Source organism: Schistocerca serialis, chromosome 1 (genome assembly GCF_023864345.2).
Source record: "Schistocerca serialis cubense isolate TAMUIC-IGC-003099 chromosome 1, iqSchSeri2.2, whole genome shotgun sequence".
Lineage (NCBI taxonomy): Eukaryota > Metazoa > Arthropoda > Insecta > Orthoptera > Acrididae > Schistocerca > Schistocerca serialis.
Window position 1 is genome coordinate 372,205,876 of NC_064638.1, and position 13,513 is coordinate 372,219,388.

Sequence of the window (13,513 nt, forward strand, 5' to 3'; positions counted from 1 at the left end):
AAAGCCTTGAACCACCTCAAGAAGAGTTCACATCCATCCAATATCATTATAAGTTTGTACCAGCAACCCTACCAAAAATCCACATGGTTAGGATCCCCCTTTGACCTGTTGTAAGTAACATTGGAGTGCCCACGTATGTTGTAGCTAAACATTTTACATCACTTGTGGGACCACTCATAAGCAAATGCGACCACTACACCCAGAACGTATAGGACTTTATAGGTCTCCATAAGACACTCAGTCTACAACCATCATATCTCTTAGAATAAGTAGAGGGTAATTCTGGTCTGTGAATATTTTGAAAGGGACTGCTCACTACGGATGTGATGATTGTGGCTGGCTGGGCTGTGTGAAATGGACTTTTTGGTATGAAATGGGTGGCAGCTGTTGAAGCAGAGGTTTGCTGGTGGTTTTTAGGTTTGATATGGATGGATATACTGATGTAGCCATCCTTAAAGTAGCAGTGAACATAAAGAAAGTTGGCTTGTTGGCTTGAGGAGGACCAGGTGAAGAGAATGAGAAAGAAGACATTGAAGGTATTGAGATTCTGCCCTCCCAACTTTTGCACATAAAGAGATCTCCTGTGTTTTATTTCTCCAGTCACCCACCACATCCCACATTCCTAATGTCCGGCCACCTCATGGCTCAATACCACCTAGGGCTGGAGCAACTGAAGCACATTTTCCAACAGGATTTTGATTACCTTTCTTCATGCCCTGAAATGAGGAATATTCTACCCACTATTCTTCCCACCCTTGCACAGTGATAGTCTACCATCCACTAAACCTATGCAATATCCTTGTCCATCCCTACTGCCAACCCCTTACCTCACACCTCACATTCCTGCAATAGATATAGATTTCACGACCTGTCCCATACATCCTCCCACCACCACCACCACCACCTACACCAGTCCTAAAGTCCCCACTGAGATAATCTCTGCTCTTATGGACCAACAACTTCAGCCTATTACCCGCAGCCTATCCTTTTGTATAAGACATACCAATGATTTTATCCACTGGTTCTGCACAGTTTCTTCAATACATAGTGCCCTACTTGTCATTGTTGATGTCACCTCCCTATACACTAACATTACTAATGCCTATCTCCTTACTGCTATTGAACACTACCTTTCCCAATTCCTGATGGTTTTGAAACCTGCAACTTCCTTCCTAACTGCCATGACCAACTATATCCTCACCCACAATTACTTCTTCATTCAAGCTATTACCTACAAACAAATCCGAGGTACGACTATGGGCTCTCATATGGGCACCATCCTGAACCAACTTATTTATAGGCCATCTAGAGCAATCCATCCACAACTTCCAGAATCCCAAACCCCTTACCTGGTTCAGATTCATTGATGACATCTTCATGATCTGGATTGAGGCCGAATACACCGTATCCACATTCCTCCAGAACCTCAATATCTTTTCCCCCATTTGCTTTACCTGGTCCTACTCAACCCAACAAGCCACCTTTCTTGATCTTGATCTTTACTTCAAAGATGGCTACCTCCACCCATATTAAACCTACCAGCCAACTGCAATATCTCCACTTCAACAATTGCCACCCATTCCATACCCTTGAAGACCCTTCCATACAGCCTACCCACTCACAGCCGTTGCATCTATAGTGATGAGTGGCCTTTCTCGAAATACACCAAGGATATCGCTGAAGCATTCACAGACTGTAATTACCCTCCCAACCTTATATAAAAAAAGAAACAGATCTCCTATGCCTTATCTCTCCAGTCACCCACCACCTCCAAAAGTCCCACCAACTGGCCAAGAGGAGCATTCCCCTTGTGACTCAGTACCACACAGGACTGGAGCAACTGAATCACACTCTCTGCCAGGGTTTCAACTACCTCTTGCCATGCCCTGAAATGAGGAATGTCCTACCCACTATCCTTCCCACCCCTCCCACAGTGGTATTCTGCCACCCACCAAACCTATGCAGTATCCTTGTCCATCCTTATTCCCAACCCATTTCGTCATGGCTCACATACCTGCAATGGACCTAGATTTGCAAGACCTGTCCCATACATCCTCCCACCACCACTACAACCACCACCGCCACCACCATCTACTCTAGTCCTGTCAGAGGCATGTGCGATTCCATCTAAGGCAGGGCTACCTGTGAAAGCAGACATATGATCTACAGACTAAGCTGCAACATTTGTGATCCTTTCTACATTGGCATGACAATCAAAAAGCTGTCTGTCCGAATGAATGGCCTTCGAGAAACTGAGGCCAAGAGACAGATGGACCACCAAGATGCTGATCATGCCACCCAACACAATGTGTTTCATTTCAGTGACTGCTTCAGAACCTGGCCATATGGATTCTTCTTGCCAACACCAGTTTTTCTGAACTGCAAAGGCAGGAACTCACCCTGCAATATATCCTACGTTCCCGTAATCCCCATGGCTTCAACTTTCGCTAGTCCTTGTCCTCCACCAACTAGTCCCCTTCTCTGCTTCCAATTGAACATTGCACAGACTTCTATTCTGCCAATGCACCCACTAGTCTTTTTCCCTTCTCTACTTCTCTCCTTTTCTGCTCTTCCCCCTCCCTTCCCTCCTCCCCCCTCCCCTCCCCTCCCCCAAACCTCCCGACTGCATCTAGCAGCGATACCTTGTTCCCACCATGTCCCTGCATGCTCCCACAGGCAGCACACCACCTCCCCCTCCCTTCGAACATGCTATCCCCCCACCCCACACCCCCACCCTATGCCCCTCCTTATCTGCTCCACCTATGCCAAAATGCTGCTCCCATCAGGTGCAGTTGCTGTCAGGAGTCTGGCTACAGCACCAAAGACAGTGGTCATGTGTGTGTGAGTTGTGCTTTTGTGAATGTGTGTGTGTTTTCTGCCTTGGAAGAAGGCCCTTCATCAAGAGTTTAAATGTTTATCAGTCTTTTTGTTGTGCCCGTCTCTGACGCACTGTCTCCTCTATATGGGGAGTAGCAATCTGTCCTCCTCATAATATAATTTACTGGGAAATCTTCAAAGCACCAAAACTGAGACCTGTGATATAGTCTTTTGTTATTGGAACTAATGCCATTTTTAATTATGTCTTGTATATATTTTGAAAATGTGATGTTTTAATTATCTCATATTTTTCAAAATATGTTTTTGTCTTGCAACTAAAAGATAAATAATATTTATTTCTGAAACTTCTTTTCATATGTTCAGGCTTGGGTCGTTCCTCAGGACAGTCTCCTAAGCCTGATTTCAAGATGGGTTCAGAAAGACATTACAGCAAGAGAGCGAAGCATTCGAGCACTGCTTACATTTGTTGATTGGAGTAACTTAGAGGCAACTTTTATATCTGAACAAATAGACAAAGACCAGCTTTATTCTATGAGTGAAATATCATTCTATTTTGTGCTGCAATCACTAGCTGAAAGTAACTTACTTTTTCCAAAGTACCAGTCTGCGTATCAAGCCCTACAGCAGAAATTTCCTCAGGTTAGTGTATAAGGTAACAAAAAGTATTTTGCATTATAGTTTACTCTTAAAATGTATGTAAGTCTTAGCAGTTATTACTGATGTGATTGTAATTAGCTGAACATCTACATAACTGGAACAATGAACAGACCAACTAGATGCAATCAGTGTGATGTATTTAAAATCAATAATCACTGTTCAGTATGTTTCTTACTTAGAAACTTCTTTCATTGTTTGGTCTTGAAGGTAGGAATGCTTCCTCATTTTGTATGCTTTCAATTGCTATTGACTTCCAGTATTATTTTCTGGGAGAATGCAGATTAAAGAAAGACAGTGTTTTTCACAAAAAAAGACCAGTAAAATGTTGTGAAGGTAAATCAACGATAACATGAACTTTGTAAACTCAAGTGCATAATTACAATTTTTTAAGGGACAATAAATTGTATAACTTTAGAATCTAAAGACAGGTTGGTGGAAATGAAAGGAGCATTATGTAAGACCAAACAGGGTCATATGAAGTACATGAGCATGATGATGATATTGCTAAAATTTCTCACAGATCTTGGGATGCTAAATTCCCACTACATTTATTGTTTAAATGTTTTCTTGCAGCTGAGTTGACATTTACATCATCAAAAAATACAGTAAAAAAGTAATTTCCATTAAGACTTGCTTTCTCTTCTGTGGTTCATAGTGGCTGTGTTTTCTGGTGCAAACATTTTCAATAAACTCGTGTTAGACATTAAGTAAAAAAATTGGGAATTCCTACAATATGAAAAGACATATGTTGTTGGCTACTATTTCTTCAAATTATCCACTTATCTGTTAGCTGCCTGACAAGTAGCAATGATTATTTAAACAGGTGTCAATTCATAGCACACTTAGATAACTTTGATAAATATGAACATCATCATGCTGATGATGTGCTAGCAGTAGGGGGTAAACAGCAGGTATTTAATGTAACCAAGGAAGTAGCAGCTCTTTCTTGAAAGTAGTGGCTTCCTTGCCAATATTTGTGTGTTACATTTTATCTTCAGCACAAATATTTATTCAGGGATATTGTTGAATGTTCTTTCATTCTTTCTGATATTTGACTTATGGTCATAAGGCTAAGACCCAAGGAGTAATTACCTGCCAAAGATTTCCTCTCCCACTGCTGGAGACATCACCAGAGACTTCAAGGACTCAGGATGCTATTTAGATAAGTCAAATATCAGCAGTAACACAAGTACTGGCAGTGAAAGCTTGCATTCCATGATTCTTGCATTTTGTCATCAACCATGTTTCTGTGTATGTTTTCTTTTTTCACATGTATACAAAAATGTATAAATTGTGGAATTCAGACAATATTGCTAACAGACATAACATATCAAACTTATAAATGAGGAACTCTTGGATAATGGCTTAAAACTAGTCAGTCTTTCAGAGGAACATGACAAACTTTCAGAAGAGATGACTATTTATGTGATGAAATATGAAAATTGTGCTGCAGATAGAAAAGATGAAAGTGGTTATGAAAAACCGAATGCACATATTTCAATAAAACATGAGGCTTCATGTCTGAAGATCTTGAGTATACAGATAGATAAAATTTTCAGGTGGCACCAGCATATGGATAAGCTAGCTGAAAAACTCAATTTTGCCTGCCTTGCACTCAGAAATCACTCCCCATTTGTTGACCTGCAGACAAAATTGCATACTTCCACTCAATTCTGTCCTATGGCACAATCTTATGGGGCATTGCACCTAAGGTGAAAAGAGTGTTTATTCTACAGAACCATGTAATAGCAATATTGTTTAAAGTTGACAACTGAACATTTTTCAGAAATCTCTTCAGGAATCAGGTATTCTTACACTTACATACCAATACATGTACTCCCTAATGGTATTTGTGGTTAATGACAAGAGCTAACTTAGGAGAAACTCAGCAATCCACAACCACAATACTAAAAGTAAAAATAATTTCCATATAGCTCTGCATTCCTCACTACGGGTCAGAATGGAATTTTATATACTGGGGCAAAGTTGTATAACAGTGTGCCAGTAGACATCAGGTGGCAAACTAAAAATTCCCAAATATTTTAACACACAATAAACAAATATGGCACTAGCCGCTCCTCCTAGAATATATCCAAATTCTTTGACTTGAGAATGTAAATTTTGTGTAACTCAGATACTTGAATCAGATAGAGCCTTATTTTGCCAATATATAGACAACTCATATTGGTCTGTATAAAGTAACAATGCTTTGTTTGAAATGTTAGATAGTAACAGTAGCTGAGTAATGTAGAAGGATGAGCAATGGCTTTCTGCAAAGTAGCTGTTTTTCTCCCAACATACATATGAGTACACAAAGAAATCTAGAAGTGATTGTCATAATTATCAGTTTGAATAGGTTAAAACTAGTCATAATTTGTTGTCAGTTCACTTCAAAGAAGTAGCTAGCAGTGGTTGCTTCAGCCTGTTAATGTATAACTTGACAAGTTCCACATTCCTGTTGTCTCTCCTTCATGATGGGATAAGCAGAACATAATGTATGTATGTATTAATAATGTATGAATCAACCAATCAGTCAATTAGTTACATTTGACATGCAAGGGAAAGCTATAAGAGAGAAGATATGGTAATACTGTATGCCGCGTAATGTAGGCTTCCATGTTTTGAGTGCTTCAAAAAATTCAAATCAAAGTGACTTTTTCTAATGTATGAAAAAGAAAAAAAATTAACATTTCACGGTAAAATGTGATATTCATAAATGGAGTGTTTAAAACTGTCTGTTTAATACTGTCTGGTAAATTATTTAAATTCGATAGCTACCCTTCTTTATGAATGATGAAATATTTGTATATTTTCAGAAGAAAGAAAAATGTTGAAAAGTAGTATCCTCAGAAGTATAAATACAATTCCTGTATAACTTATTTGTTATAAGTGTATATCTGTTTTTACAGAAGAAAGATGGAGATACAGACTTATAAATTTTCTGAAGTGGTAGGTGCATCAGTGAGTTTATAATTTCTTTTCAGTTTTATTTTTATGTTACAACAGATTTGCTCATGATCCTTGGTTGAACAAGACTGCCAACTCATCAGGTTCCAATCTTTTAAGACAGTGGGAATGGGGTGAGTCTGAAAGAATTTTTGTGATGATGTGAGGTGGCAAGTTGTTTGCACAGCCTGGTTACATGCAGAAAAGTACTTACTTGAGCCATTCAGTGCTTAGAAAGGAATTCCTTCAGATATTATCTTTACTGTCAACACCAGCTCAAAATTCCTCTAGATTGGTCACAGTAATTATGGAACCAAGTTTAAGCAAAATAATTAGTGTTACTGTGTTATTCGTTGCTTGTCTTTCCTCATTTACGCTAAGACCTGGTCCCTTATTTTTTGAGTCAAGAAAGTTTTCTTGTTGCATGAATCATTTTGCTCATAAACTCTTTCCTACTTTCATGGCTGCATTTATGGATGAATGGTCTTTGTTAAAATGCTATACTTTCCCTCAGCTCTGTCTCAACATTTGCTCAAATCACAATAAAAAGGGTAATTTGGTTTTGGTCTGCCTTTGTTAGTGTTATAATGTCAGACCTAGGTTTCAGTAATGGCAAAGCCTTTCTCAGAGTCTTCTACATTTCATTCTGTAGCAGTCTTCACTCTGTTGAATTGCACTTCAGATGACCAATTGTTTCCATTATAGTTTCCCTGTTCTTCAACAAGCTGTTGAAACATATTATACAACAGCACATGACACTGGCCTCTATGGCCAAGGTCATTAATGCACACTTGTCCGATGGCACTTGAGCCAGGGATAAGCCAGTTCAAATCCTGCTAGTGAAAAAATTTTCACTGCCAGTATTTTTGCAGCAAAGTGAAGAGAAGTGGTGGCATAGAGTTTCTGATCACCATATTTTGTGCCAACGCCATTTTTTTAATACCAAACCTCTCTGCAATGTCCCAGAAAGTTAGCGCAAGTGACACTGTTGACGGTGATCCATCTGTCAGATGGGGATGATAAGTGTGGGTTCTCTTGGTGCTATTCCTGAAAAATAGAGCATGTGCTGGCACTGGGTTTAACTGTCTCCTTTCTCTCATAATCATAATTACAATCATCATCATCGTCGTCATCATCATCATCATCATCATCATCATCATCATCATTATCATCATACAACACAAACATTACACTACACACACACAAGTGCTTGCGCATATGCGCATGCACGCGCGCGCGCGTCTGTTGTGGACAATATTAATAGAAACATCATACTTTTGACAGATGATGTAGTTAGCTATGATGAAGTACTGCCTGAAAGAAGCTGCACAAATACTCAGTCAGATCTGATAAGATTTCAAAGTGGTGGCAGAAACTGACAACTTGCTTTAAATGTTCAAACATGTAAAACTGTCCACCTCACAAAATGAAAAAAAGTAGTATCCTGTGACTGTAATGTCAGTGAGCCACAGTTGGAATAGATGAACTCATACAATTATCTGGATGTAACAGCTTTTAGGGATATGAAATGGAACGATTATGTAGTGTCATTTGTAGGTAAAGTAGATGACAGGCCACTCTTTATTGGTAGAGTATTAGGGAAATGCAATTAATCTACAAGAAGACTACATACAAAACACTTGTTTGACTGATCCAAGTGTGTGGGACCTCAACCAAATAGGACTAATAGGATACTCCATGAATACAAAGAAGGGCAGTACGAATGGCCATAGATCTGTTTGAGCCAAGGGAGAGCATTACAAAGTTTTCGAAAGAACTGAATTGGCAGGCACATAAATTACCTCTTGAAAAGCTACTAAAAAGTTTCTGGAATCAACTGTAAGTTGTGAATCTAGCAGTATATTGCAACCCTCTGTGTATCATTCCATAGGGATCATGGAGACAAGATTAGACTAATTACAGCATGCACAGAGTCATTTAAGCAATCATTCTTCCCATGTACCATATGTGAATGGAATGGGAAAAGTCCCTAATACTGATAGAATGGGACGTATCATCTTTCATGCCTTCACAGTGGTTTGCCGAGTATAGATGTAGATGCAGACCAAGTTTTCAGTAGAACTGAAACTGGGGACAAGTAGTATAGATTCATTAGAATTACAAGTGGAAACAAAAAAGTTGTGATACAGGAAACAGAAAATAGTGACTAAGTCTTTAGACACCTGAAAATGTGGGTGATACAGTTATATGCAGCAAAGCCTAGGACACACAAGTAACAAATTAACTATGTTACCTATATTCCACTCTAAAATTACCATTTTGGGACTGTTGTGTTACCTTATGTCACATTTGTTTCATTTTAACTGTGATAAGTGTTTTTATTTGTTCTAGGGTGGATGTTCTTTAGACAGTGACACTTTTCTTACCATGGCTGTGTCAACAGCCATAGAAGAATTCCAGGAAACATCAGATAATCGCATCAGCTCTATTCCTTCACGAAATATGGTATGCCAATTTAATAGTGAAATTTTTGTACATATTGCTTGATATTTATTTTCATCATTCTGTACAGACTCAAAACAATGAAATTTTGTTTGAAGTTAGATAATATGTCATTTGTCTGGAATGTAGGCTTGTGCGGAAGTGAAATGAGGACAATAAACTGTTCAGACAAGAAGAGAATAGAAGCTTTTGAAATCTGCCACTACAGAAGAAAGCTGAAGATTAGATGGTTAGACAGGTAACTAATGAAAGGACATATTGTGAGGCCACAAGGAAGTATTGCTTTTGCTAATGAAGAGGGGGAGCGTGGGAGGGCGGGGTGGGGGGCAAAACTTGCAGAGGGACACCAAGGCTTAGTACAGTAAGAAGGTTCAAATGGACATAATCTGCAGAAGTTATACAGGGATAAAGAGGCTTGTACAGGGTAGACATGCATGGAGAGCTGTGTCAAATAGTCTTTGGACTGAAGATCACGCCACCACCAACAAAACAACCACAACAGCAGCAACAGCAACAATGACATGTCATGTTCTGTCACTAGGCAATTTCTTACAGATTAACAGGAGATAATGCAGTAAACGATACCCAATCATCAGATTTTACATGAATGATATTGATTTAACTTTAAACCATCCCACACTATTTATGGAGTTGAGGCGTAATAATTATTAACATAATGTTATGCATGCAGAAATGATGGTGTTTTATTTTTGACACAATTGCAATTTAGAGTCAATTGCAATTTGGAGTAATGGTTGTCAATACGTAAGTATATTCATACATATGAGAATGTTCTGCATCGGATAGCTTGTCGGCATCTACTGTGAATTTTAACTTTTTTTTTTCTTGCTCATTTGAATATTGAGAGCATCAGTTTTATTACACTATTAGAGTGCGAAATCCAATTGTCAGGTCTTAACCCCATTCCAACCATAATTAGTTAATACAAATGGTAAATATGCATATATCTGTAGGTAAGCTGGCTAGGTCACATAAAAAAGTTGTACAGCAGGTGAAGAATGACTTTGCTGATCACGAAGTATGCATGATACATTTCAAAATTGTTTCTATCTTCAGAAATCCGAGTCCTAAGTAGCCCAAAGAGAAGAGTCATACAGACTACCTGTCATCTCACGTTATGTGCACAACTGGTTATGGCTCTTGTCCTGGTGCTATTTTTGCATTTGGATTTCTCAAGATGGAAATAATTCCAAAATGTCTCATGCATACTTTGTGATCAGTAAAGTCATTCTTCACATTCTGTATGACTTTTTATGTGACATAGCCAGCTGAACTACAGATCTGTGCATATTTACTAGATTGATCACTAGCCTCCTATGTGGCACACCTTTAATACAAACTGTCTCTGGTAGAAACAAATGCAATAAAATTTTCTTTGAAACATTGTTGAGATTTAGGTTAGATACATGGTAGTCATAGGTTATTAACACTTGCCATTAAGTGTAATCTCCTAAGTAAACATGCATGATTGCAACAAAAAATATATTTCTCTCTTAATTGGGGGTGATAACCATGATACAATATCACCTTACATGCAGATTGAATTTCACCTGTGCCCTTATAATTATGCCTATCATTAGTTGTAAGACTGATTAACTAGGTGTTTAATCCCACGAATTAGCTTAGACACTTCAGTATTTTCCTTGTCATAACAGAAGTGTTACGTGAATCACTTTGTGTTGATTGCTGGCATTAATTACTTTTTAATATGTGTTACACTTGAACTTTCATCCTGTGAAAGACCAACAACACTATTTCTTTGACGTGGAAATCATTGAAGTCAAGTTGGCATTGCATAAGATAGGTTTTCCAGACTTAAGAGTTAACCTGTTTTGAAGCTTGTTCAGATGTTTTCTTGACTGTTTCTGATGTGATTAATTTCAGGTTGTTGATTAATAAATTTGTATCGCCTGTGACTAGTACAGATTCTAAAAGACATTTTACTTGCTTTGATAGGAGGCTTTTACATTCCCCGAAATACTACCTTTCGGTGTTTCAGTTCCTCTAAAAAGAAGCACCATTGAAAAATCTGTTTAATCAGAAAAGTTAAAACTTTGATACTGTTAGTATACATAGCTTTTCCCCTTTCCTTTTAGTAGTTTTACAGTAATGTGATATAAGAGTGTATCCGGCGTATTTCTGTTCAGTTTGTTTAATTTTCAAGAAATACCCTTGTAACTAAAACATACTAGGTGATATTCCATTCCTGTTTCTCACTGGTGCATGCTCAACAAGAGCCTCTGTTTAGTTTGGGACAGTAAGAGAGAGGTACTGACAGGCTGATATTATGACCCAAGTTGTGAGACTTGCCTGTGTAGCTTACAAGAGAAGATCCCCAAGTCTCAATGAATAGTCTTGATAAAAGTTGGCAAGTGTATGGAGGGGACAAAATGTGTAATATGTATTTTTTTTTTTTGTCCAATTTCACTTTTGAGGAGTAAAACACACCTCAAAAGACATTTGGCATTCTACATTAAGAGAGAATATCTTTGAAATGATGATGTATAAAAAGTGTTATTCAAATAAAAGTTGATACATAATTAATGTTCTTGAAAGCTGTGTAATCAAATTTTGTAATAATCTGAAATTTTCCAAAATACTCCTTCACCATTAATTAATACTGAAAACTTCTGTTACTACATAAATTAAAGTAGCTTTCAAGGCACATACATTCCTTTGTAATAAAGCTGGTTTATGAAATACCATTTTTGGAAAGTGAGCTGTATATAATGTGCTGTCAGAGCATTTTCAAGATACCTAACTAAAATATCTAAACTTTATTACAATTCTAATTATTTGTTTTATTTACATTTCTTGTATGTTTTAAATTGTTATTTTATGTTTTACATTCATAATTTTTTTGTTCTTTAGTTTACCATTTACGTTCCTGTATTCTGTTAATTGGAAATAATAAGTAATTCATTGTTAAGATAGAAAATAATTACAATAGTGATAAGATATAAAGAAATGCTTAAAACATAATGTTTTTTCACACCATGCACATAAAATAAACAAAATTTCTTCATGTAATTTACACGTCAGAGAAGACAACATAAAACAAGATTCAGTAGTATTTCAAATCATCACAGATGATCCTCTAAATAACCTGATTTGTACCATGTATATTTCAGTATGTTGGTAAGTCTTGGCGAAGAGAATTGATTATATAATAATGACTGCAGCTTGATTATGTTGTTTTTCAAGTGAAGAGTTACATCATAATCATTCACTGTTAGTTTCTCTCAAAAGTATGAAAAGGTGGGTGGTCAGCATGACAGCATAGGTACAACTGTGGAATGTGTATGGCTTTCGATGTTGGAAGAACTTCGTGAGAAGATTTTCAGGTCTAGGTCTGTTGAATGATTATGATGTTACTCTCCACTTGTGAAACAGTACAATCAAGCTCCAGTCACTAGTACATAATCACTTCACTTTACGAAGGCTTAGCAACAAACTGAAATATGCCTATTACTAATCAGGATATTTAGAGGATCACCCATGACAATCAGAAATCCTGCTGAATTTTGTTTTATATTGTCGTCTCTTTCATGTATATTAATGAAGAAATTTCATTCATTTTGTGAGCATGGTGTAAAAAATGTTATGTCTTGAGCATTCCATTAAAGATTATCATTATTGTAATGAGTTACTTAGTATTTTCAATTAATAAAATACAAGTATGTGAAACGACAAAAAGAAACTGAATGTAAATGTAAAATAACAATTTAAAACACACAACAAATATAAGTAAAATAAAGAATTAGAATAGTAATGGATGAATCTATAGATGTTTCAATTGGGTATGTTCAAAATACTTTGACAGCACATTGGGTACAGTTTATTTCCAAAAATCGTAATTCAGAAAACAGTTTATTACACAGTGATGAATATGGTTTGAAAGCTTCTTTAATTTATGTTGCAACAAAAGTTTTCAGTTTCAAAATTAATTAATGGCACTGGGGTATTTTGCAAAATTTCATATTATAACAATATTTGATTATACAGTTTTCAAGAATGTTAATTACATATCAACTTTTATCTGAAAAATATTTTTATATATCATAATTTTGATGCCAAATTACCTTTGAGGTGTGTTTTACCCTTGAAAGGTGAAACTGGACCCAAACAAAAAAGTGTGTATTGCACTGTTTTGGTCACTCTACACACCTGTCAAATTTCATCAAGATCACTTATTGACATTTGAGAATGTTCCTTTGTTAGTCTTTAAGAAAACGCAAGGACCTATACCAAAGCCCTGGCTGGCACACAGTTTTGATGTCAAGAGGTTTTGCAATAGCATGCAGTCCGCTGCTAAATCAAAGATTGTGTGTGGGGTCTTCGCATTGTTACCTATACCTGATGCTAATGAAACAGCTTTGTCACTTGCCCATTTCAGTGATTATTACTCTGTTGTAATAATGTAGGTAATGGTACTAAACCAATGGAAGATAATGTCTGTGTTTTCTGATTACAGTTTCTGTGACTGAAGTGAGCTGCTGTCTGTTGCAAGAGTGCAAAATACTGCTGCTACAAAAATATAATTTTAATGAGTCAAGCTGCAGCGCTAGTACAATGTAGTCAGTCAGAA

General features: G+C 37.1%; 1 protein-coding gene across 2 annotated transcripts in view; it reads left to right on the plus strand.

Annotated features, from left to right (window-relative positions):
• The window catches only part of LOC126470659 (myoneurin-like), a 136,209-nt gene that overhangs the window by 29,952 nt on the left and 92,744 nt on the right, over nt 1–13,513 (plus strand). For both annotated transcript variants that reach the window (XM_050098656.1, XM_050098648.1), the window contains exons 2-3: nt 3,202–3,477; nt 8,794–8,907. In XM_050098656.1, coding sequence (XP_049954613.1) covers nt 3,202–3,477; nt 8,794–8,907 — 390 coding nt within the window. The remainder of the gene's footprint in view (nt 1–3,201; nt 3,478–8,793; nt 8,908–13,513) is intronic.